The sequence below is a fragment of the Elephantulus edwardii genome, unplaced genomic scaffold (genome assembly GCF_000299155.1).
Source record: "Elephantulus edwardii isolate Elephantulus edwardi_28Jun2011 unplaced genomic scaffold, EleEdw1.0 scaffold00304, whole genome shotgun sequence".
In the NCBI taxonomy this organism is placed as follows: Eukaryota; Metazoa; Chordata; class Mammalia; order Macroscelidea; family Macroscelididae; genus Elephantulus; species Elephantulus edwardii.
The window spans coordinates 743,630-769,839 of NW_006400054.1; the positions used below are offsets into that span (position 1 = coordinate 743,630).

General features: G+C 49.7%; 1 protein-coding gene across 1 annotated transcript in view; it reads left to right on the forward strand.

Annotated features, from left to right (window-relative positions):
- The window catches only part of SFSWAP (splicing factor, suppressor of white-apricot homolog (Drosophila)), a 72,813-nt gene extending 54,194 nt beyond the window's left edge, over nucleotides 1-18,619 (forward strand). Inside the window, exons 14-18 of the mRNA XM_006900973.1 lie at nucleotides 5,233-5,498; nucleotides 11,002-11,127; nucleotides 17,505-17,669; nucleotides 18,125-18,197; nucleotides 18,554-18,619. Of these exons, the coding sequence (XP_006901035.1) occupies nucleotides 5,233-5,498; nucleotides 11,002-11,127; nucleotides 17,505-17,669; nucleotides 18,125-18,197; nucleotides 18,554-18,619 (696 nt within the window). The remainder of the gene's footprint in view (nucleotides 1-5,232; nucleotides 5,499-11,001; nucleotides 11,128-17,504; nucleotides 17,670-18,124; nucleotides 18,198-18,553) is intronic.
- Nucleotides 18,620-26,210: the final 7,591 nt, after the last annotated feature.

The window sequence follows — 26,210 nt, forward strand, 5'->3', positions numbered from 1 at the left end:
TCGCTGTGAGTCGGAAACGACTCGATGGCACATAACAACAACAACAACAAGATAAACCAGTTGTTTTCTTGGTTGGCTGTGGTATGTTCAAGATTCTTCTCCAGCACCACAACTCCAAGTCATCAGTTCTTCTGTTGTCTTTAGTCATTGTCCAGTGCTCTGATGCATAGCAAGTAATGGCGAAAACCGTGGCCTGAATCAGATGCACCATAGTCTCTAGACTGACATTGCTTCTCAGTACTCTGGAAAAGTCCCTGACAACAGATTTTCCCAGTACAATTTGTCTTTTGATTTCCTGGCTCCTGGTGCCAAGAGTATTGATAGCGGAGCCAAGCAAGCTGAAATTGTTAAAAACCTCAGTATCTTCTCCATCTGTCATGATGCTGCCAATGGTGAAAATCTTTGTCTTAGTGATGCTAAGCTTCAATCCTTATTGAAGACTATAGTCCTTGACTTTCTACTGCAAATGCTTCAGGTCCTCTTCTCAGTATCAGCAAGCAAGGTTATGTCATCTGCATGTCACAGGTTGTTGATGAGTTTTCCTCCAATCCTGATACCACATTCCTCCTCATAAAGCCCAGCTTCCCTAATGATCTGTTCTGCATGTAGATTGAAAAGGTATGGAGACAGGAAGCATCCCTGACACACTCCTTTCCAGATTTTGAACCATGCAGCGTTTCCCTGCTCTGTTCAGAGGACTGCTTCCTGAGTTGAGTACAGGTTTCACATAAGCACAATCAAATATCAGATATTCTGGGATTCCCATTCTCCTCACGGTTAACTACAGTTTGTTGTGATCCACAGAAATGCTTTTCCAGTTGATGAAACAGAAAGATATTCCTCTGGTACTCTTTGCTTTTGGTCCATCTGACATTGGCGATAATGTCTCTAGTGCCACAACCTCCTCTAAACCCAGTTTATATTTCTGGTAGTTTTTTGGCCATGTACTGTTCCAGTTAGTTTTGGATAATCTTCTGCAGGATTTTGCTTGAGTGTAGTATCTACAGTGCCCCTGGGGTATTGGTGACATAATGGCCCTTCATGGCTCTCCAGGAGCGGGGCAGGTAATGATAGTTTGCTCATAGCCCCTGAGAAAGAAGAGGTCTCATTAGGCTAAAGATAAAGAGGAGACGTGAATTGCAAGGAGTAGGTGGAGAGCTTGGGGGGGGAGCACATGGGGGAGGTCTCACAGTTGTTTGGGCCAGGCCGTACCCAGAAGGGCCCAAATCCAGGACAGAGGTCTGAGAGACAGGGATAGCAAGCGGACAGCTTACCCAGGCAGCCTAAACGGAGATACAGGGTTGATGAGCAGACAGCTCACCCAGGTGGGCCCAAGCCCGGGACAGAGATCGGAGGGACAGGTATGCATGCAAGTGGTTCTGGACACACGGGTCTATCTTGGAGAGGAAGTGTGAGGCAGCCTTGGACATACATGGTTGTCTTGTGGACAGCATCTTGCTTGAGACTGGGCACAGGTCTGGGAGGACGGCGGACCTTGAAGTCTGAAATGCCCTACAGAATACTGAGTCTCGTGTAATTATTCCAGTGCATAGTTAATGTGGCATTCCTTCCCACATCAGATTTTGTTTTATTTTCAAATACATGTTAATCTACTCTTCAGCAGTTAGTTTTGCCACAGCAGGAAATACTACTTGTGAGACTTTTGTGCTAATTTGTTACTAAACACTGCTGTGATCAAAGGCCTGGTCAGCCTGATTGTCTGAGGGCCACACGGTGCTTGTAGACCCTCTTGTGGTTTTCCAGAGGCCGCTTTGAGTTTCCATGGACTACCCAGCCTACCTCCCTGCCGTTTTTGTCATGACCACTATGTCACAGTCCTGCTAGAGTATTAAAACTGCTTCCCAAAAAGCAACTCTGGCTCTGGTCAGCATGTGCAACAGCCACCTGGCTCCACAGCATCCTTCTGGTGACAGTGCACTGAGGGTCCCCAGGGCACCCTCAGAAGCCATGGGCAGTGTCACTACCACCTCTGAGGCTGCAGTCCTGGCTCAGGACATGACCACCTACTGGTCTTCCCAGTTCTTCATACAGTGCAGGTTTATGGGACAATTAAGTATCTTTTCTGCAAAGCCAGAGATAGTGTCTACATTATTATTATTTGCTAAAAGACCTGTGCTTCCAGAGTGGTCACCTACCAGGTGACATCCTGGCATCAAGCCTCTCTGAGCTGCCTGGCCTGGCACTGTATTGAGCCGGACATGGGGAGTGGATTGTTCAGCTGTCTCTCAAACCCCAGATGGGTTAAGACCACACATGCTTGATTTTCCCAAGTGGGGCAAGCGCGGCTGCATAAGGTGCCCCATTCTAGACGAGCTCTGGTGGCCTAGTGGCAGGAAGCTGCACTGTAATCCCAGAAGTGAGCAGTTCAAATCCACCAACTGCTCTGCTGGAGAAGGAGGGACAGTCTCCTCCTGTACCAGTCAGATCTGATTTGACGGTACACACACATAAAATAATTTAAAAAAAAAAAAGTAAAATTAAAAAAAGAGCCTTATTCTAACATTGAGCCATCCAGGTGGGGCATCACACTGCCGTAACTGGCAGATCCTTGTCAGAGACCCGCCTCCACTTGGATCCACCCAAGCCTCTGTCCTCAGAGCTCTAGACATTCCTTCGGCTTCTCTGGGTCATGTCATCACTCCTGTGAGAGTCCTGTCTGCTGCTGCTCTGTCAGCATGTGCTTGCTGCTGTCAGGCTCTCAGAAACTTCTCAGTAAGTAATGTCTGCAGCGGCCAGGTGAGTGGTCCCAGCCTCCCTGTGACACATGGCCATGACTCATCCTCTGGGCATCATGCCACACACTCTGTGCCCACTCAGGAGCCTGGACTCATATAGTACTCACCACGCTCCATCCTGGCAGCATCCCAGTTCCTGCTTGTCTCTCCCTGAGCAGCATGGACTCGGGGCTGGGCGCCTCCTGTGCTCCTCCCAAGAGTGTGGATGCCATCCTTCACCTCAGAGCCTCTGTTTGCTCCTCTGCACCTAGAGTGATGAGGGGACGAGGCGTTGGTGTGGAACACATTGTGATGAGTCTTGACAGGAATCATCACGTACTGTGATGGGTCTCTGACAGGACAAACCGTAGAAGGTCTGTGACCAGCATCATCACAGGACATAACTAAGGTGATCACTAACAGGAATTGTCACAGGGTGAACCGTAGATGGTCTGTGACAGGAATTGTGAATGGTCACAGGATGTACCAATGTTGGGTCTCTGACAGAGAGTATCACAGGACAGTGGTGGGTGTCTTACAAAGCATTGTCACCAAATGTGCCATGGTAAATCTCTGACAAGAGATTGTCCTGACCCCCGCCTCACGGGGAACTTAGAAGATCATGATGGTGCCTGTGTGGGATGCACCCTGGTGGGTCTTTGACAGGAATTGTCACAAAAAGCTCCTCATGGGAAGTTGTGATGGCAGTGGCTCAGGTGTGGTCCATACCGTTTGGGTCTCTGATGGAGATCCTTGGAGCCCCTACTTCATGGTACGCTGTGAGAAGTGTGGCTGTGGTGCAAGATGCACAGCAGTGGGTTTCTCACAAGGCGATGGCTCTTGGAATTACAAGAATGTGATTCCTCAGTCAGGCCTGATAGTGTCAGAAGGGCAGTGTGAGGGGTAGGGATGTCTCAGAACCCATGAAGGTCAGCAGCACCTAACAGGCCACCTGTGGCATGTAAAGCCATGCTCAGCTGTAGCCCACTGGGTGCCACTGATCTTGAGGTCATGGTGCTATCCTTTGCTTTTTTCTTCTCAAGTCTGATTACTGGGGATTTAATATTCCTGCAGTACTATGAGTTCTGTTTTGCAAATACTAATTAAGATTGCTTCCTTGCTTCAAGACAGAGTCCCAAGTGTTAAATATAGTGTGGAAATAAATAATATTAATGATTGACATCAGTGAAAACAAAATCCTTGTTCTTAGACACGGGTTGGTTTCTTAATCACATGTTTAAGTGTTTGTAACAAATGTAATATGATACATGATTGCCCTGAAAGGGTTTGGAGAGAGAAGCATCTTTATACAGTGAGAGCTGGCTTTGCTGGCAGTAAAATAGATTCTATTGTGAAAACAGGTGCCCTTGTCCCTAGAGAGAAGAGCCCATTTAGAATGAACTTGACCAGCTCCTGTGTTCTGTGTGTGTGCCATGTGCCAGACAGGAACTGGAAGCCCCCAGGCTGCTCCATGGAAAAGGCCTGTGGAGGACCTGGCTACCAAGCTGTGTTCCCCTTGGGAACGCTCAACCCTCCAACATCCCTCCTGTCTTCTGCAGACTTCTTTTCATGCAAGTGAGAGCTGTGAGCAGTGGTGAGCTGCACTGTGACAAGACCAGTCGTGGTGCTTTTGAACCCTGTGGTTGTCTTTGGACCTGCCCCACTCCAGAGCCTGGGCAGAGCCAGGGCAAGAGCACGTCAGAAGAGCCATTGTGTCCTCAACCAGTCAGCCTTGAGAGTGGAGGGAGGGAGTACCAGCTCAGACCTGAGGAGTCACAAATGCTTTGTGCATCATGGCCTGGCAGGACAGCCACCTGCTGATGCAACTCCCTCCAGGTGCAGCCAAGTGGAGGCCAGAGTCAGGTGACTGATGGTGACTTCTCAGTATGGCTCAGCTCCAGCAGGAGCCTAATGGCTGTGATTAAAATTCCTTTTCGTGAATTGAGGAATGAGCTTTTCAGTGGAGCGGGAAGGCTGCAGGAGGAGGACTCTGGCTCTGTGTTTGTGATCGGCAGGAGACCTGGAGGGCAGCGTCCTCCAGGTGGGTGTTCCATAGGCGATCCAAGGCTGGCTGGGGGCTACCTCTAGTTGGAGGTGAGCTCATCTCGCAGAGGAGAGTAGCTACTTAAAGCCCTTTGTGCTTGCTCTTTTCATTATCTGAGTTCAACCTTCCTTTAGAGTCTCAGAGCCAAGCAGAGATGCATAGGAGACCTGAGGCTGGCGTCTGGGGGTGAGCTCACCTCTCAGGAGTCAGCTTAGCCCCCTTCCTGTTTATTCTTCTCATTTCTTCTGGTGACTCCAGATGGGCAGAGGACTCCTGGATAGGATGGGGCTCAGTGGTGGGAAGTGATGCATTTGAGTCCAGCATTCTTCCCCTCGTGCTGGGGGGGCTTGTTGGAACAGATGCAGAGCCATAAGGGGTGTGCATGCTGAGTTTGAGGGCCCCATGGTTGGGATCACTTCTCTCCTCACACCAGGTCATGTGCTTTGTTTACAGGAGGCCAGCACCTCGCCCTGTGTGCTGTCAGCTGCAGGGAGACCTCTGCCTCCTTTGGAAGATAAACAACCAGACAGGCCTCTCAGCAGAAGCCGGGATCCACCCCGAGAAGAAGAGAAGGAGAAGAAAAAGAAGAAGCACAAAAAACGGTCTCGGACGAGATCCCGCTCACCCAAGTACCACTCATCATCTAAGTCCAGGTCCAGGTCACACTCGAAAGCCAAGCACGCCCTCCCCAGCGCCTACCGGACAGTGCGGCGGTCGAGGTGGGTGTGCAGGGCACGGTCCTGTCTGGGAGTGTCCAGTAGGTACATGTGAGATTGATGCAGGTGTGTGTGCCTGTGGTGTGGCCCTACAGTAACATACCTTAACCCCAACAGGGCCCAGGGGCAGCCTGGCACACTTGCTGAACCTTTGACAAGTTCAGAGAGCATTAGGCTGGGCTGATTACTGTTGGAATTAGAAACATTCAAACAGAAGGGACCTTCCCAGGTCACCTTTGTGCAGTTCTGCACATTGAAGCCTAGTTCTACAAACACCTGTCTTCTGCCAGTCACCAGCCTCTGAGGCACTGTGGCCCTGAGGAGCTGACTTTGGAGAAGGACATGATTTCTGGAATTGGAAATTGCAACCGTGCATACTTTTCAGGGTCATGGAGTGTGCAACTTCCTAACCAGCAAACACAGAAGTGCCAAGCTGGCTGGAGGCTTTGAGAAGCAGGTGCCTCAGCCTGCCCTGTGGTTGGTCAGGAGGCTGGCTGCCTCCCTCCATCTCCTACATGGCAGCTCTCCTATCATCGACTCACTTCTTTTCTTTCTGTAGAAAAGATGCTGGTGTCCTACATTTTTTTGTTTCCTAAAATTTAACTATGCACTTGGCTCCCTATGAATATATCCTGAAAACAAGACATTTAGCTTCATTTTACCCCGAAGCTTGATGCATCCTCAGACCTGCTTGTCATTGGTGAAGTCAGCCAAGCCTGGGAGATGAGTTGAGAGTGATTTCTGGGCATCTGCATTTTTGCTAATTCTTTCAAACGTCCGTCACTTCCTCCCTCACTCCCGCCCCACACCTAAACACAGAAGTCTTTTTGTATTACAATAAATGAAATCTTGCTGACACATTTTCTATTTTTGAAAGCTCCCAGTTATGTGCAAGTACTCAAAACCTTTTTTTTTTAAGAATTTTGTTTTTCAGGGGAGCTCTGGTGGCCTAGTGGCAAGAAGCTACACTGCAATCCCAGAGATAGGTGGTTCAAATCCACCAGATGCTCTGCCGGAGAAGGAGGGGCAATCTCCTCCAGTACCAGTCAGATCCGATTTGACGGTACACACACATACACACAAAATAATAAAATTTAAAAAAAAAAAAGCCTTTTTTAAAAAAATGGGGGTTTTTTCCCCAAAAAAAAACAACAAACCTCCACTAGCTGAAAATAAGTGACATAGTCCTACAGGAGCCAGCTGGGCGCCGCCTGGTTGCTGGAGCCATTTGGTGCAGGGCTCAAGTGAGGGAGTGTCGGTGCCAGGCTCCCTCTGGGGCTGGTAGCCAGGGCTCCGCTGTCAAGTGTGAGCAGCTCGGCTTTCAGCAGACTCAGTGGGTCCTGGAGCTGCTTTCTGATGGAAGCAGCTTGTCCCACACATGAAACGCTAGCTTCATCAGTTTTACATCTTTTTATTGATTATCTATAATAGAATAAATAATTTCTATATTACATAATCTTAGAGTATTTTTTCCATTTTAGAATAGATTTAGAGTTCCATGTTTTTCTTTTACATTGAAATGAACTATTATTTTTATATATGCATTGCTGATATGTGTTGGAAACCACATCTTCTTCCTTAGTTTTTAACTTTCCGTTAAAATAAATTATAAAAGAAAGCAATGTTAAAATTTTCTATGTATGAGTTCTCTGACCATAGGCTACCAATTTTAGCCTCATTAGACATACAATGAAAGCATTCTGCAGTGTGAGCTGACTCTCAGAGTTGCTTATCTTAATGGCTGGGATGGTATCTACATGATACCATAAATCTAGACTTTAGTTAAATCAGCTGACTGACAAGTTTACTCGCTAAGTGCAGTCTTTCCTGTTTGACTAGGTAAAGTATGAAGACACAGACCTAATTGCAAAATAAAAAGAATAACAAGATGAAACAAAGCTTTTAAAGTATTTGGTGGTACATGGAGTGGTGCCTCAAATTACCATGTGACTCTGATCCCTCTTGTGACAAACCCTGCTCTGTACTCAGCCACCCAAAGGGTGGTGAGTTCAAGGCATAGGCACAACCAAGAGACCAGCATTGCCTCTCCCAGGGGGCCTGGCCTCAGAGTCCACCCAGAAAAGCGTCAGCTCCAGCCGGTCCTCCAGCATCAAGCCCTCAGCAGCTTGCGGGCCTGGTCCTTTCCCCAGCTCCCCAGCACTGGAAAAGCCCACAGGATCTCTAGTAGGTTGTAGATGCTCCTGTCATAGATTGGGGTGTATTGTTATTCTCAGTAATATGAATTGTTGAATAGTAAAAGTAATAATAATTAAATCTTAACCAACATATTTAAGTTGCTAATGATACTGTCATAATTTTTCTTTAACTATCTGTCTTTTCAGATAGAGTAACCCAATACAGACATAATGTCCACGTAGGACGTAGGAGAATTGTTTCTTGGGCCTGAGACAACTTAATTGAGTGTTTTAAATGACCACACTGCCAGCGCCAAGTAAAATGCCACGTTGTTTACTTAATATTTCTCCTGGTGGTAGGATACTGCAATGGAAATCTAGTTTCTTTTGTATGTTAAATTTTTAAAGCTCTGTATAAATGTAGAAAGTTTACATTTTTAGAAAGCCTCTTTATGTCGTAATGAATACTTACATAGAATGTTTGAGAGTTAAATCCCATTCATTGAGTGCCTTAATAATAAGTAATTATGATTCCCATAGACTAATTATTCTTAGAAAAATCTCTAAAGTACAAGATTTTGCCCCCCTCTTTTGTTTTGTTTGTGTTTTTACAACTCATTAGGCTGTTGACCTTAGAAGACGGATTCTTTTAAGACACACTAAAGCAATTTACTTACTGTCTGAAATTAAAAGTTTATTTTAATGGTTAAGAAATTTATAAACTATAACTTCTGAGAGTTAAAGCTGCATTTATTTTTAAAACTCCTGGTAAGCTGTCCTTTGGTGTCAGCATGTCATCTTGACTTGACCATGTCTAGGAGATGTCTGACTATCTCCAGAGCTAGTCTGGCCTTGTGGGGGTGTCTGGGTCATTCTCTGAACTCCTCATTCTAAAATGGGGAGAGCCTGTGTGATGAGAGTGATTGGAGGTGCTCACTCCCAGAAGAGAGCAAGAGAGGAGGGGTGCACTGGGGATGAAGCCTTCATTCTCATAGTCACAGTCAGGGTTCAGAAAGAATTCAAGCCAGCAGAATTGAGGTCATACATTTATTTGAAATGTCCCCTTTCCCCATATGCAGTGTAGCAAACCAGGAAAAGGAATTGATGCCACCCACTGAGCCTGCTCCTTAGCAGGTGCTGCAGGCGTCCCCATAAGCTGTTCACAGTGCTGGCCCTGCTCTGGTGAAGGAGCCAGACAAGATCCAGGAGGGACAGCTGTGTGGATAGGAAGGAGAGGCAACCAGAGCAGACACACAGCCTGTGGGGGTCATTTCATAACCACAGTAGCACTCCGTTCTCAGTTACAGCACGAGGACAGGGCAGTTGGGTCCCCCGTAGAGCAGAGCCTGAGCTCCGTCACCACCCATCTTGTAGCCTCTGATAGAGCCATGGTGGAGGAAGGTACTGCGGAGATGTGGTTAGATGCTGGGGACAATGACTTGTTCAGACAAAGTGTCTGGAATTTTGATCATTGGTAGGAAATCCCATTATGCCTTAGCTTAAGCACTAACCACAATGGTCGGTCACTCAGGAGAACACATTGGAGTTGCGCAGTGCCTGAGAAATTGTCATTGCAGCCGTTTGGTGCAGGTGCCTAGCTTAAGAAGTGGAGTCCCGTGTCTGCACTGTGTTGTGGTGGCAGTATTGAAAGCCCAATTAACAGAATAAGAAGTGCCGGGGCTGCTTTAATTAAAGCACAGCTTCAGGAATTATCTGGTGTCATTTTCTGGCCTGATTCTTGAGATGGGCTCCATTCCCAGATGACTGGGAGTCTAGTGCCAACAGCCGCTTCCCTGTAAGAAACCTTGGTGTTTGGCTACTACAGACTGGGACTGGGAGAGCTGTGGGTTTGCAGGCGTTGAAAGCTAACCAATTTCTCCTGATTCCTGAGTCTCGTGTAGCGAGCTTGCTAAGCTCCGTAAGGCACTGTCCTGTGAGCAGGCACAGCGCCCTTGCGGGATTCTAGTCCTACCAGACGAGCCATTTCACTCTGGGTGCCTCCATATGCAGCCCCACCGCCCCCTCAGGGATGCCAAGCGCGGAGCCTGGTCCCAGCATCTGGCGAGCGGCAGCAGCCCAGCAGGAGCCCTCTCAGGCAGCCTCGACCACGAAAAGATTTCACTCCTGGAGCTCTTTTGAGGGAAAAGCTGGTAAAACGTCAAGGTGTCTGCTGACTCACCTTTGTCATCTCTTTCCTAAGTCTGAGGCAGGTCTGGGGAGAAAACCATGTGTGGCCAGTGAAAGCCACTAACTCACTCGCCCACTGCCAAGAGTCCCCTCCTGGGGCAAACCCCTTCCTCGGGGCAGGACCCCCTCCTTAAGACAGGCCCCCTCTTGGGGCCAGACCCCCTCTTTGGGGAAGACCCCCTCTTTGGGGCATGCCCCCTTTTTGGGAAGGGTCCTCCTCCCTGGGGCAAGCCCACCCATCTGGGTGTTTCATGCTAATGAGTCAGGGTACAACCGCCTTCTGATTTGTTTGGAGGCTTGTGACAATTAAAATGAGTTGATAGAGAATTTTTTTAAAGGCAGGCTCAAACTTCTCTTCTTTAGATCATTTTCAGGTGGGTCATCATAGAAACAGGGAAGAAAGAACAATTTTCCCTCATCCCCTGTATTTCCACTTGTTGCAGATCTTCCCTAAACAGTGATTTACTAGGTGATCACAGAAGTACTGAGCCCACCATGGGACCCTGCATTTAGGACTACAATCCTCAGGGTCCAGTCCTATTGGGGTTTTCCTGTCTGTGTGGGCGAGTAACACTGCAAGTCTGCCCAGAACAGAAGTTCCACACCTGGATAATTTATGTCCACAATCATCACCTCAGGTGGTTTATGTCACCATGAGAAAGCACGGCCAGGCCTAGGGGTTATGGACTTGGTGCCATTGTGTCCACAGCCAGCTCCTGATTCGTGCTAACATACCCTAGAGGCGTGGGGACAGAAGCTGTCAGGTGACCCTCTGGCTCCACTGACCCTAGCTAGTATCAGGGCCCAGGACAAGGAGAAGTGACCCCAGGTCACCACCTCTCCTCACCCACTTTTGCTAGAACTATCAGATAATTGAAGATTCCAGGTGAGAGGAAGGAAAAGCAGCAGCCCGAGTTGTCCATTGACCATATGGTCAGGCCATTAGTATTGGGGACTGGTTGCTGGTGGCCATGCGAGCCAACCTCCCCCCTCAGACAGCCTCCCGCTCTGCCTGACTTGGCTGACCAGCAGCCCAGCACTATGTGGAGCACGGTAGAGGGGGTCCCGCCGAGAGAAGCCAGCCAGCCCCGCAGACCATATATGGTCGCTGCTTGGCCATGGCAGACAGCATCCTGATCACTAGCCGTAGGACTAAACCCTCCTTCTCTTCCTCTTCTATGCAGATCAAGATCTAGGTCTCCTCGGAGAAGGGTGCACTCCCCGGAGCGGCGACGGGAGGACAGGGGTGTCCCCACTGCCTACCGTGTGAGCAACAGCCCCAGGGTCAGCCACAAACGGATGCGCTCCAGGTAGGCTGAGCGAGCATCACACCCTGGACTGACTGGACGTGGGCATCAGGTCTCTGTAGGAGCGGAGACTGGGGCTTGGGGGATGGTACCTTCTTTCCAGGACTGCGTGCTCACTGCTCGTCTCCATTCACGTGCTGGTTGTTCTCAGTACTTTAAATCTCATGATTCTGGGACACACTTTACAATAGTTGACCAGATAGCGTGAACTGAACTTTTCTGAGCACTGGAAAACCAGGAAATCCATGTGGCTGGCTCTACTGCAGCAGTCCTCAGGGTCTGCCTGCACAGAGAGCTTGGTTGTGGTCACTGAGGGGAGACAGTTCTCGATTTTTAGACTGTCAGAATCAGGACAGCAGGGAGGGGATCTGAGCTCCATATTGCAGGCACTGCTTGCTTGTCAGGGCCCACTGGGTTCCTGAGACCTGCCCCCTGCCCTACACTTGCACTTGGCTTAGACACACATCAGTCACTGCTGTCATCACAGCCCTCCAGAGCGCAGGAGGACCAGTAGTTGTCTGGCTGCAGGAGGCGAGCCTGTGGTCAGCCCATTCTTCTCAGGTGGGAGCTCATCACACGCCCACTTTGCACTCTACCTCACTTGGGCTCTGCACCCTTCGCCCTGCCCCTCCCAGGTAGGACCCGCATTCCCAGTTGTGGCCTGGCTTCAGTCCTTGGCACTTAGCTGTTTTGATCCTGGTCACAAGCACAGTAGACAACAACCCCAGTTAGTGCCACAGCAGACTGCCCCAGCTTGGCCTCTTTGATGACTCTCCCCTCAGCACAGGTGCTTTCTGTGACAGGTCCTTCCTTAGTTAACCTGACTAGCCTCCCATTCATGGCTGGTAGCTGCCACCAGGGTGTCCACTCCAGTGAACTTGGGCTTCACGTCTACCTGAAACCCAGGCTTCCAGGTGTGCAGACCTGGCATCCTCTGTGTGAGTTCCATACGGGGGGCCCTCTGCAGCCTTGAATTACACCATGTGGGGCCTCTCCCTGAACAAACATCCCCTCCCATCAGTGCCTCAGAATCTACTTAGAGAGCAGTTCTGGAAAGATCCTGAACGGGGAATGAATGGTGCTGTAATTGGAGCACTTGTGCTTCAGTTTCTATGACCAGTAAAATGGAAACTCTTTGCTAAAACAAAACTGTCAGGACTGTGAAGCTGTCTGATCTGGTTCACTCTGTGTTTATCAGCTGCTTCTGTGCTGCTTGTCCCTCCCTCACGAAGCACGGGTGGGCCATTGTGATGTGGTGAAAATTGAAATCTACTTGAAGATTTTCTTCCCTCAGCAAGTAATTGTTGAGCATTTGAAATTCATCATCACCTTCTGTGGAGGGAAAGGGCACAGTCTAAAAATGGATTCTAGCAGCCAAAGCTGTCTCCTTGCTGAGCGTTCCTGCATTGCCCTCGGATTAACCTCCACGTGAGAAGAGACCTCACAGGAGAAGATGGCAATTATATTGGGAATCAGTGTGCACTCACAGGACCCCCCCCAAGACCTCAAACCTGCTGTCTTCCTGACACTGTCATGGACTTTAATCAGGCACATATACAGCCAAGGGAATCAGACGCTGCTGGCCGGTTAGCTCAGAGATGCCAGGGACCCGTGACTGTCGGCTGTGGGGTGGCCTGATGGCAGAGTGGGCCTGGTGTGATTAGCGAGGGAAGATACGCACCTGCACTTAGCATGCACCTTCCGCCTTCCTGTCTCAGGTGAGCGTTTCCAGGAGCACACCTTGTCCCCTTCTGCCCCTCTGGCGGCCAGTTTTCGAAACTGATGGCAAGGATTTCTCTCACAGACTTGGAAGAAGTTCTAATTTACAGAAAAGCTTTTAAAAAACCCAAGAGTACAGTGAACTATCTTCACCTTAATCTGGCAAGTATGCATGTGGCACACACTTGTGCTCTAAAAGTACAGCTCTTGTGAACTGTGTTGATGGTGTCATGTCTCCTGAAATAAGCAAACTACTTAGGAGTACATGCAGCCAATACATGCAAATCCTCTGTGCTGAAATCCTGAAAGGCGTCGGTAAATGGCAGGTGAGCCTCTCTTGGTTGGTCAGATGTCCACTTTCACCAGTCTGACCTATAAATTGTCCACCCTCAGAACACTGTGGCTGAGCCTAAAGCCCTGGGGAAAAACATGGGGCCACAAAGGTCCTGACCACCTGACAGAGAACAAAGCTGGGACCTGGAAAGGGGCCAGAAGCAATTCACTGAAGTCTTGGTGATAGTGTGCAGGCAGCCTACCAGTCAGGGCACTGACAAAGGTGCCAGAGCCATGCACTGAGGTCGGAACTTGCTAAAACTGCCAAATATCAGATCAGAATGCAAAACAGCAAACCTTGCACCATACACAGGTTCATTCATGGTGGGTCACAAGTCCAAACAGGCAAACCATACTATAAAGCCTTTTTGAAGAAAATGCAGGAGAATATCTGTTGACTTTGGAAGTCTCAGAGACTCTCAGGGCTTAGAAAACTCTGCCATAAAAGAAATTAGATGTCAGTGAAATGAAAACCTTCTCTTTATAAGGTATGAGGTTTTAAAAATAAATCCACAAGGCCTAGGCTGGAGAAGATTTACAACCCTGTTTTCTAATAAAGGCTTTGTATCAAAACAAAAAAGACAGTCCAGTAAAGAAATGAGCGAGTGACCTAACCAGATGTTTCACAAAAGTCTTTTTAAGATGGCCCATGAGCTCAAAAAAAAAAAAAAAAAAAAGATGGCTACCGCTAACCAGGACAATGCTAATTAAGCTCTACTAAGGAGTCTGGGCTCTATGAGGAGAAGTGTGGCATCAGGATTGGCGGAAGATCTGTCAACAGTCTGCGTTACGCAGATGACACAACTCTGTTTGCTGAAACTGAGGAGGACCTGAAGCGCTTGTCGCAGAGGGTCAAGGATTACAGCCTTCAATATGGATTAAGGCTCAATGTCAAGAAGACAAAGATTCTAACCACTGGTCCTATTGGCAGCATCAGGATGGATGGTGAAGAGATTGAGATTGTTCACAGCTTTAGTTTGCTTGGCTCCACAATCAGTACTCTTGGCACCAGCAGCCAGGAAATTAAAAGATGTATTGCGATGGGAAAGTCTGCTGTTAGGTACCTCTCCAGGGTACTGAAGAGCAATGATGTCATTCTGGAGACTAAGGTGTGCTTGATACAGGCCATGGTCTTTGCAGTCACTTGCTATGCATCAGAGAACTGCACAATAATTAGGGAGGCTAGCAGGAGAATTGATGTCTTTGAGCTGTGGTGCTAAAGAAGAGTATTGAATGTACTGTGGACTGCTAAGAAAATGAACAGGTTTTCATCCTAGAGAGGGTTAAACCAGGCTGCTCCTTGGAGGCAAGGATTCTAAGGCTTCATCTGACATACTTTGGACATAATGCAAGGAGGGACCAGTACATGGAGAGGGATATCATGCTTGGGAGTGTGGAGGGACAGCGCAGGAGGGGGGAAGACCCTCAATGAGGTGCATTGATCCGTGACTGGGGTAATCAGGGTGGGTGTGTCGGAGATTGTGAGATTGGCACAAGCCAGAGCAGGGTTTAGGGCTGTTGTACATAGGGTTGCTATGAGTCGCAAACAACTCAATGGTACATAACAACAACAACAACAACAAGTGTTAAATGATGCCGGAAACAGATGATGGAGGGAGTAAACCGAGTCAGTGTCCCAAAAGGATTATTCAGCCTTCAGTCATTTCAGGAGCTAGCATGCGATCAAAAACCAATGGGACTGAAGGAGCCCAAACTCTTAAAAGAAGTCCAAATTTACCAAAGACATCATGAAAAACACAGCTCCAGGAATTGATGGAATACTAATCTTAAACACCTGAAAAATTGGATGCCGTTTGGACGTGCTCACTCATCTATACCAACAAATGTGGAAGATAGCTACCTAACGAACAAGCTGGAAGAGACCATTCCAGAGAAGGAAATGATCAGAAATTAGCAGCAGTGTAATGAATATCATATGCAAGTAAAGTCTTGCTCACAGTTATTAAAAAATGGTTGAAACAGTACATCACCAAGGAACTGCCAGAAATTTAAGCTAGATTCAGAAGACACTATAGTACCGAGAATATTATTGCTGCCAGCAGATGAATCTTGGCTGAAAGCAGAGAGTACCATTATATTGGCCATTTAAAGGCATTTGGTTGTATAGGTCATTATGAATAATACATGAATGGGTCTCAATGTTTATCATGGAAAAGAATGGAAATTCAAGAATATTTAATGGTGTACATGGTGAACCTATGCATAGACCAAGACAACTGTTCAAACAGAACAATGGGATATCACATGGTTTCAGATTAGAAAAGGTTTATGTCAGGGTTGTATGTTTTCAATTGTATAGTATTCTATCTATGTTGAGCAGATAAACCAAGCTACTAGGGGCTATGTGAAGAAAAATGTGATATCAGGATTAGAGAAGGACTCATCAGCCAGCATTTTGTAAATGACACAACCTTGCTTACAGAAAGTGAAGAAGGCTTAAAGCACTTTATGAAGCAGATTAAAGACTACAACTGAGGGAGGAAGCCCTGGTGGCCAAGTGGCAAGAAGCTGCACTGCAATCCCGAAGATACATGGTTTGAATCTACAAAATGCTCCGCTGGAGAAGGGTGGGCAGTGTCCTCCTGTGCCAGTTGGATCCATCTTGGCAGCATACAAGGGGGAAAAAAGACTACAGCTGTCTGTATGGAAAATTGAAGTTGTCAGCAATTTCATTTTACTTACATCCACAATCAACAAGCTGTAATGAAATAAGGCAAGATATTGCATGGGCCAAATCTGCTACCAAGGGTGTCATTTTAAAGACTAAGGTGCACCTAACCTAAGTCTGTTTTTAATCACCTCATGTACTTGCATAAGCTGGACCATGCATAAGACAACTGAGGAAGAATTGATGCCTCTGGATTATGATGTGTCCAAAGAATACTGATTTTGCCACAGACTGCCAGTAGAACAAACACATGTGTCTTGAAAGAATGTTCCTTAGAAGTAGATAGTGAGATTCCATCTCCCGTGCTTTGTATGTGTCATTACCAGTCCCTGGAGGAGGACCTCATGCTTGGAAAAGCAGAGGGTCACCAGAGAAGAGGAAGACTCAGCGAGACGGTTTGACTAGTGGCTGCAGCAGTGGGCTTCGTGGGCCCAAGCATAGCCATGATTACGAAGCTGCGACAGGGCCTAAGGCTTGCTTTAAAGTCAGAAGAACCAAGCTGACAGTACCTAACGACAACTCAATGTAAAGAGAGCATTACCATGGAAACTTGTAAGTTGGGACCAGCCCAGATGTTTTATTGACCAGAAACTGGGTAAATTGTGACATATTCCTGCAGCGAGTTCCCAGTCAAGGAACCCACAGTCCTCGATGTACACACACAGTGGTGACAGCTCCAGCACCATGACATCTTGTGGAGTGAAGGACACAGATGGGGAGTCAGCATGGAAGGAACTTCATGGAATGGTGGGATGTGCTCCGTCAGGTCAGGCATCTGGTCGCACAGGAATGGAGTGCACTCGTGCAGAGAAGTGAGCAGATAGGCTCTCCTTCAGCATGAGCTGCCAGGCTGTGGTTTGAGGAGGGCGTAGTAAGTGGTCCCCATTCACAGTGAGGATGGCCCCGTGCCTCTCAGTGACGTGTGCAGGACCACATCAGTGAGGCCACATAAGGGGCTTGCATCATTTCAGACCCAGAATTCTAGTAATTTCCCCCCCCCCTTCTTTATTGTGTGTTTCAAAGGGTTGTGATTTACAAAGCAAGAAAGCCGTCCCTCTGAGAAGGGCTCACAGACAGTGGAGAAGGGACCCCAAACCCCTTTTTGAACTGAGTGTGTCTTTGAAGTTACGGAAGGAGGGCAGTGTTGCCGCGAGTCGGGTCATCACAAGAGGGCTCGTTAGAGGAGAAGGCCAGAAATAAGGAGGAACACCCGTGCTTCTCAGTTCTGAGACTGTCGCATTTGTATCTGGAAATGCTGTGGCATGAAGCAACTGGCAGGGATGCAGCCAGAGCAGCATAAACAGCATGGGGCTGGTCATCTTGTTCACATGCAAATGAAGTGATACTTTATTTCCACATGAAGGACTCTAAGTGAGCAGAAAGCGAGCTTTCCTCTGACTCCAAATGACTTGTTAAGCCTGTCAGTTGTTTTCCTGGATCCATTGATTGCTGGTTAAATCGAACTTGTACCTTGGTATCAATGTGTGTCGCCCGAAAGGAACAAATGTGCAGAAAGGGAAGCCCTGACTCATCACCTGAAAAGCTCTCCACCAAATAGCACGAACCCAGCATTGCTGCTGTCCCTACTGCCTTTGTCTGTAAGCCTCATGTCGCTCTTGCTCCCATATCTCCCCTCCAGAAGCCCCCATGAGAAGAAGAAGAAGCGGCGGTCACAGTCAAGAACCAAGTCCAAGGCTCGTTCTCAGTCGGCATCCCCGAGCAAGCAGTCTGCTCACAGGACGTCGGCACATTCAGCTAGCATCTCTCCTGTGGAGAGCCGGGGGTCCAGCCGGGAGCGCTCCAGGTAATGCCTATCAGTCAGGGGTCCCGGCTCTGCTCTACCTGCTATCTGGGATGGACAGACGGCAGTGACAGTGTGTGGCGTGCTCTGGCCTCCTGCCTTCATGTCATGTGGGGGGAGTGGAGACTGTGTGTGGGAGCTCTGATTGGTTGGCTTGGGGAGGTGGTCCCCAGAACTGAAGCTGCTCCTTACTCAAGCGGAGTAAGGAAGCCAGACCACCCCACTGGATGGATGCACATTTAGCGTCAGCCAGAGAGACTCAGACCAAGTCAGGACCAGGTGCTAACCCTTGGGGTTAGTGGCTTCCAGCTCCCCTCCTGATGGTTCCCATTTCACTAAAGCTGAGACCACCCGTGGCCAGGCAGACAGGCCCAGCATGTCCCGCGTGGGGTAGTGTCCCATGAGGTGGGTGGAGGGTGTGATGCGTTACGCTCTTCTCACCTCTCTGTCTGCTTTAGGGGCGTTTCTCAGGAAAAAGACGGTCAGATCTCCTCAGCAATTGTCTCCTCCGTGCAGAGCAAAAGAACTCAGGTGAGATGCCAGGACACTTGTGCAACCCATCCTCCCCATGATCTGTTTCCACTGACACTCCCAGGGGTCCAGTAAACAGCGAGGGTGGACCTCCGAGGAAGTGCCAGTCCAGGGACGCGGCTGCTGGGCCAGAAGTTTGTGGTGGGCATTGCTGGTGCCCTGTGCACACGCAGCCCCCCTCTTCCCAACTCTGTGACAGCCCCACCCCCATCAGACCTCAGGGCCTGGACCGTGAGGTGACCACAGGGTGACAGGGCTCCTGTCCTCACTGATGTCATCATGTGTTGTCTCCTGAGCACTGTCCCTGGCTCTCAGTCGTGCTTACACAGTCCCTTCATGTCCTCTTGTCTGCACAGGACCTTATGGCCAAAGTGAGAGCGATGCTTGCAGCTTCCAAAACCCTGCAGACCAGTGCCTCCTGAGCCCACTCCCTGCGTGCTCGGCCTCCGCCCCCACGGCCACACAGGCACCATGGTCTGCAGCATCTGAGGTGGCAGGTCTGGAGCGCCCAGATGTTCGCTCTGTCCGGTCCAGACCACCCTGGAAGCTGCTGGATGTTCCATCCTGGCTCCCTTGGACACACGGTGGCTTTTGTAAATTAATTTTTGATGACATTTTCAGTTTTAAGATTTTTTGACCAGCAGTCACTTATCTGTATATATGTAAATAATACCATGTTTCTGTGAAAATGTATCAAATAAACCAGAGGAAGACTCCTTTTCTAGCTGGCTCTGGGCAGCCCCTTCCTTGCTGGCCCCATGACTCCGTCCTTACCAGCACGCCACCGTTGCTGGGATCTGCTGCATATTGGTCACAGCCAACCAGGCAAGTGTATGTAGGTTTTGCCCACTCGGCTGGCCTCTCCTGCCCCCTCCTCTCTGTCCCCAGTCCACTTCCCGGCCTGCATCTTACTCCCTGTGAACAGGTCATTAACCTCAAGGGGCCCAGTCCCTGCTCACACTGCTGCTGAGAAGGGTGCTTGGCTGTGCTCAGGCCACACTGAGAAGGGACTGCCCATGTTGTCTGGGACCCTTGGAAGGCAGATGGGCTGAGAAGCAGCACTGTGGCACCTGGATCCAGCTCCTCCTAAAGCTAGCTTCTCTCCTTTTGCTTCTAGAGAGTCCCATGTAACAGGTGGTTGTGCGCTAATCTGATCCCAACACCTGTTGTACTCACAAGTACACACACATACACAACACAAGCTGATCCCAGTGCCTGCCACCTGGCTCACCTCAGTCCTGCTCAGCCTCTGCCCCAGAGTCCCTGAGCCTCTGAACCCCCGCATGTGGAGTGTTCTCATCACAGCCCCTATAGCCTCTATTTCAGTGGGGTCCATGGATCCCAGCAGTGCCTCCTGGAAAACACTGCAGAGCCCTGTAGGCTTGGCCATCATACCCCAGGGAGAAAGGCCATGTAGCCACTCAGTCCCTCCCAGGCCATTTCCTTCCCAGCAGAGTACAAGGATGCCCAGCACATGAGCCACAGCAAGTCCACGAGGCACAGCACACCCAGAGATGTCTCAGGGCTGTGCGTCAGACCTGGTTCTGTGATCCAGACATAGAAGGGACACGGCTTGTGCAGACGAAGGCAAAGATGAGAGATTCTTCCACCAACCAAGACAGGGGGTGCCACCAAAGCTGGAAGGCGCTTGCTCTCAGGTCTCCTGAGGGAGCACAGCCCAGGGGTACCTTGACCTGGAGCACCTGGCTCCAGGATTTCAAGAGAAAAGAATGTGTCTGTTGTTTGACTACTCCTACCCCTCTGATGCTTTGTCACAAGGCATTAGGAAACACATGGGAGCAATTCCAGAATGAGCTGTAGATGGAAGAGACTATCCTCGCCTCCCCTCATTAGTGTCCTACGTTAGTTTGAGGCAATTTCGACTCATCATGGCTGGCACGTCACTGCTGGTTGTACTGGGCTGCACCACTGATGTGCTCAGACACCGGAAGTTACTCCCTGGTCCTGTGAAGCCTTTAGTTCCTTTTTCTTTTAGGAAAAGACAGCTCGCCCTGGTTTGTTATTTTCCCTTAGCGGTTTTAAAAAGAGGCTCTGGTGACATGGTGCATTATGTGAGGTGCTGCTAACTGAAAGATCAAAGGTTCCAGTCCACCACCAACTCTCAGGAGAAACCTGGAAAATCTCCTGTAAAGACTCATGGCCTGAGGGACCCTGGAGGCCATTCTCTGCCCTGCAGGCTCTACTGTGGGCAGCTGTCTACTTAATGGATGATGGTGGGTTTGGGGTTTTGGTTTTAAAGGTTTTAGACCCAGACACCTGCAGCATTGGACTGTGAGAGGGGCACACACTGAGGGCAGCGGACATGGCTGTGGGCAGAGGCTCTTGAGTCTTGTCAGTGGTAGATGGGGAGGACACACTCCACCTCTGCCAACAGCTCCAGTAGCAGCAGCAGCTGTGACGAGGACAACCAGAAGCTGATCCACCAGTTAGCAGGGTGCACATGTCCAAACTGCACAGAGTACGGTGGATGCCAGGACCCCCTGCCTGGCCCCTCCCTATCCCTGGTCTCTGCAGCCACCATGTCCCCATCACTGAAGTGATGCGTACCTGTGCTTATCAGGGCTCCAGTTTTCCTCCGTTGACTCTTCTCAGCCTTGTCATGCCTGGGATCCCAAACTGTCTCCCTGGGCTACTCCTGGCTGGCCCGCTTTGTTCTTTGGATGGTTCTCGAATTTTCTATTTCATAAACAGTGCATCAATGACCAGCCACCCTCCATGGACTTTTGGCTTGTTCCTGATCTTTTTGCTGCTGTAAATCACCCAGTGACAACTTCATCTGTGATATTTCTCACATCTGCCCGAGCAGCTCCACAGAGCTCTGCAAACTTTCCCTGCAAAGAGCCTGATAGTAAATATTTTGGGATTTGCAAACCATGGTTTCCATAGCAACGCTCTGTACCCCGCCCACCCCTATTGTCAGGATAGCTTGAAGCCATTGAGAAGAGTCCAGCTGACCTCGCCATGGTACCTCCAGTGTGGTGCAGAGCCACACGGGACTCAATTGCCCAGCACAAATACAAGATAGTTCACGCTGCTGTAGCTGATCTGTACATTAGTGGATGGGGAGCTCAGAATACTATGACAATGAATGACCAAGAGTGCTGTGGACACAAAATGAGCAACATGCCGATGGGAAAACAGAGCCAACAGACTTGCTGGACAGGTTGCGACCGACCTTCGGTTTGTAAAATGACACGTCTACAAAGCCTATGAAACGAGGTGCACCCAAGAGCACGTGGATGTGGCCATGTTCCAGCAATGCTCCATGTGGACACTGAAACTGGAATTTCATATCATTTCTGTGCAGCACAAAATGTTCTTTAGGGTTTATTTCTTTTTTAAATCATTCAAGATTGTAAAAGCCATTCTTGATCTGCACGGCCAGTGGGCCGCCCTCAAGCTGGAGCAGGCCAGCCCTGGGTCAGCCTCAGATGGTCTCCCCTCGGCATCACTTATGAGTGAAGCCACCAGCCCCACTCCTGCCCCACCCCAAGTCGTAAAACCTTGAAAAAAAATTGGAAGACAGTGCTTCCTAGTTTGTAATCTAAGGACAGAGCTACGGATTGCGAAGTGTGGTAAGGATAGGCACAGGCCAATGGGTCCGGACTGAGGGTGAGGATGATCTTAACACAGTCCAGGAAAAGCTGGGCTGCCTCACACACGCACCCTGTGCATTGGGGAGCTCAAATAGCAAAGTCAAAAGCAAGTGTAGTGTCCTTCTCTAAGGAACAGCTGCGGAAAGGCATACCCTAAGTATGTAAGACTTGGAAAGATGTAGTGTCATCAAAAGAGAGGAGCCCCTCAGGCAGATGAACTGACACAGTGACTATAGCAGTGGGCTCGAGGGTGTCAGAGATGATGAGGATGGCACAGGATAAGACAGGCAGGGTTCAGAACTAACTGTTCCTAAGGTTGCTATGAGTTCTACTCAATGGCACCTAACAACAATAATAAGAGGAAGCGGGTGTACAACCCTGGATTAGGCCAATGATTTCTTAGGTAAAAGCAAAAAATTAATAGATAAATTGAGTATTATCCGAGTTTTAGCTATTTATGTTTCCAAAGACAGCACACAGGATACAAGAGAAAATTTTACAAATCTGAAAAGGGATTTCAAGGTACAATACTTAAAAAGTCCTTTAAATCAGTAACAAAGAGAAATAATTAAAAAATGGATAAAGGAAATGCATATTTCTTCAACACAAAAGAGTTTATCAGGTTTCCAAGGCTGTAAATCTCAATGGGAGTCAACTTGTTTCATCTCGCTCCCACAGAGCTGCTGGTGGCTTTGAACTGGTTAGCAGCCCAACACAGCGCACAATACAAACATACCTCCTTATTTCTCTAAGGAAGACAGCAGTTGCTAGTCAGCCCTACAAAATCCTCAACACCTTTGTCATCAGAGATGTGTCCACAGAGGAAGGTGGCCAAGCCACAGCTAAGCAGAGGCCCAGCTCCTTGAGACAAATGCCCACCAGTCTTTTCAGCCTTCTTAGGACCAAGTTAAGGGCGGGCCAGCCCCTTGGTGTCCCCATTGAGGACTGGTCAACCTGTGCCATGGATTGAATTGAGTCCCCCACAATGTGTGTCTGGTATGTTGTCCTGATGTCATCTCTGATGTTAACGAGGCAGGATGCCACCTACAGGATGAGGTCATATTGAGTCAATTCATTTTGAGATGTAGAAGAGGTTCAACAAATGAGCAGTGATCACAGGGACTTCCTACTTCCAAGAAGAGTTGGGACCAAAACTTGTCTTCTCCTAGTGTCCCTGCGCACACTTCCACGACACGGAAAAGTTAGGGCTGGAACACAGAGGTCCAAGGATGCAAAACCCTAGGTGCTGACAGGAGACAAGGGCCTTCCCGCAGAGCAAAGAGCAAGCCTTCCCTGGGAAAGTGTGCCTGAGACATCCTGCCTGGCCTCTGGCCAGAGAGTCAGTCACTAACCAGAGTGGGAACCCCAGTGGCTGAGGTTTTAGGGTTGCCAGCAGCTGCTGGCCTTAACCCAGGACCGTGTATGTGTGCGCGCAGTGCTCCCAGTATGCCCCTGTCTGTCTGCTTAGCTTTCAGTCACAACGAGCCATGGCCCATTTAATCTCACTCATGTCTCTGGTTACACCAAGGGATGGATTATCTAGCATCATGAGCAGCCCCGTCCTTCAGTCACAACACTACAGACACACATCTCAATTCACACGGGTGAGAAGTTGCTTTAATTACAACTTCATCAATTATTCAGCTGGGGCAGGTCAGGGATGCAGCTATTGGAGCAGGGACATGGAGGGCTGGAGTCGAGACTTCTCTCCAGCTCTAGAGCTCAGTGGCCTCCCCTCTGATGGACTAGCTGGGCTGTGCCAGGCACAGGGTAAGGCTGTCCTTGGCACTGGAAGGGACTCAGGTCTCTTTTTCAGGACTCTGGTCTTCCAAGGCGCTCAGAGAATCAGGCCACAGCTACAGCTCACAAAGCCAGGAGACTAGCAGCTCCAGGAGAACAACTCTACAGCCATCATCAAAGGACGTGTCTATGCCCAGGACAGTGCCAGGCCTGCCAAAGGCCAGTGCTTGGGGGGCGGGGGCTCTCCACCAGCTTCCATGAGCTGAGAGCTTTCTGGGTGCCAACCACAGTGTTGCTGGGAGTAACAGACAGGTCAATGGGCAGATAGAGGAGGGCCATTCGGACCAACCTTGAAGAGCTCTGTGGGTGCGGCCAAAGATCGGGAAGAGGGGAGAGCTGGGAATGTTTGAGGTAACATTCTAGTCACCTCCCTCCACAGCTAGACCAGGAGATAATCTTTCTCCCACTGAGTGGCTGGTAGGGTTAAACCTATGACTTACTGGGTAGCTGAATGCCTTATGCCCAGTACCACTAAAAAAAGTGATAGGATCTGACCAAGGGGCCCATAAGCCAAAACTGGATCAAGAAAACAGACTGGATTCTCTCTCAGAGCATACAGCTGCTGCCCACTACCATACTGTACACCACTACACAAGTGGACATAAGAAGGGGTAGCAGATGAGTGAAGAGCAGGAAACCCTCTCAGGTTCGTAAGTGATGGGTGCAGCGTGTCCCTGCCCCTCCCAAATGTGGTGGGCTGCACTGCCTTTCCATTCTGGAAGCCAGGTGTCCCAAGTATGGGTTCAGCAAGGCCTGGGAGGGCTCCCAGCATCTGGTGGCCCAACTGTACCATGGTTTATGGGCTCATCATTCCATCTCTGCACCTCCTTTTCCATCAGGCTCCCTGTGTGTCTCTTGAAGGACCCTTGTCTGTTGGTTAGAGGTGCTTACTCACTCTGGATGGCCTTGGCTCTGATCTCTGTCACTACAGCTGAACCCCCTGAATAAAGCAACCTTGCAATAAAGCTGATGCTCTAGTCTGTAAACTGTGCAATAATAACACGATGAGAAGTTGGAAGTATTGTCAGAATCACCAAAATGGGACACACAGCCACAAAGTGAGCAAATGCTGATAGGAAATGGCACCTACAGACCTTGGATTGAAAGGCAACTTTAGCGAAGTGCATTCAAGTGCAATAAAGCCAGTCAAATCCACAAGCCTTTCTTTCTAAAGAGCACCCCTAAACAGGCGCCAGGATCTTATGGGGCACCATTCAGCCCCTGAGAGTCATGGAAGGCAGCCTGCTGCCACCTACCCTAAAATACAGGGTGCTGTGGGGGGGAGGAGCAGAGCCCTGGACTCAGCAAACACGATGTCACTTCCTCCAGCTCCTGAGGCCCAGACTACATGGAGAAGGCTAGATTCTGTCCATCACCCTGGGGCCCATCTCTTTCCTTGTCCCCTTCCAGTGCAGCCCAGATTGGTTTGTAACTAGCTCTGTTTTGTTGAGTCTGAGAGACACTTCCCTCCTGCTGGACCCAAGAGCGGAAGCATCCATGGTGGCAGTGGTGTGTCTCAGACGGAAACTTCCGAACACACAGGTTAACATGCATGTTGGACATCCTCCTCTCTGGGTAATATGATCTGAGGGGACACTCAGTCTGCTGCTAACCCAAAGGCTGGAGGTTCAAGTCCACCCGGAGGCACCTCAAACCCAAAACCTGGTGTTGGATGTCAGAAAGTGTATCACTGAAAACCCAAGCTCTCCTGGGACACACTGTGAGAGGGCTACTGGCACCTTCTGATAGCGAGGTCCTCCTAACTCCCACCCTGAGAGGAGCACCCCATGGACAAGAGCCGCAAACAATGTTCCAGGACAAGGCTAAAGAGTGACCAGTGGGTGTGAATTGTGTCCCCGTTCCTTGGAGGGGATTATGGTCTGAAAAAGGTACAGGGATCCATCTAGGGTGGGGACTATCAAGAACACCAGCTGCCCGGGACACAGCCAGCAAGCACAGCAGGTATGGGCATAGAGCTGCCGGTAATGGGGTCCTTTTACACTCAAACGCGTGCACATACAGAAATACATGAACGCGCACAGAAACACAGTGCATGCATGCATACACCACGTGTGACCTCTCGGCCTCCGGTCCCATTCCAAAGCGGGATCCAAAAATGTGAGACCCAATGGACGTACAGTGTGGGCGCCGCAACTCACAACAGTCACCCCTCCCCAAGGCGGCAGGGGTCCCCAGCCCCCCACCGCGCGCTCCCGCCCCCACCGCGTCCTGCGCGGAGCACGGGCTCCACCACGAGCCCACCGTGCGCGCTGCAGGCTCCTGCCCGAGGTCCCCCGCAGAGTCCAGCTCCAGCCCGGCGGCCAGCCCGCCGCGCGCACACGAGAATAAGTCCCTCCGCTCCCCGCGGGCCGGCCGAGCTCCAGCCCCGCCGCCGCCAAGCACGCCACTCAGTAGGCACGCGGGTCCTTTAAGATAGGGGGCGGTGCCTGCGCCTGCGTTTGCATATATTAACATATCTTAGTGCTGCTTGGCCCCGCCCCGCCGCCTGGAGGCGAGCGCGGTGCGCGCGGGGCTCAGTCCGGCGGGAGAGGCCTGCGGAGCAGAGTGCGGAGCGGGCAGCGGAGCCATGGGGCCT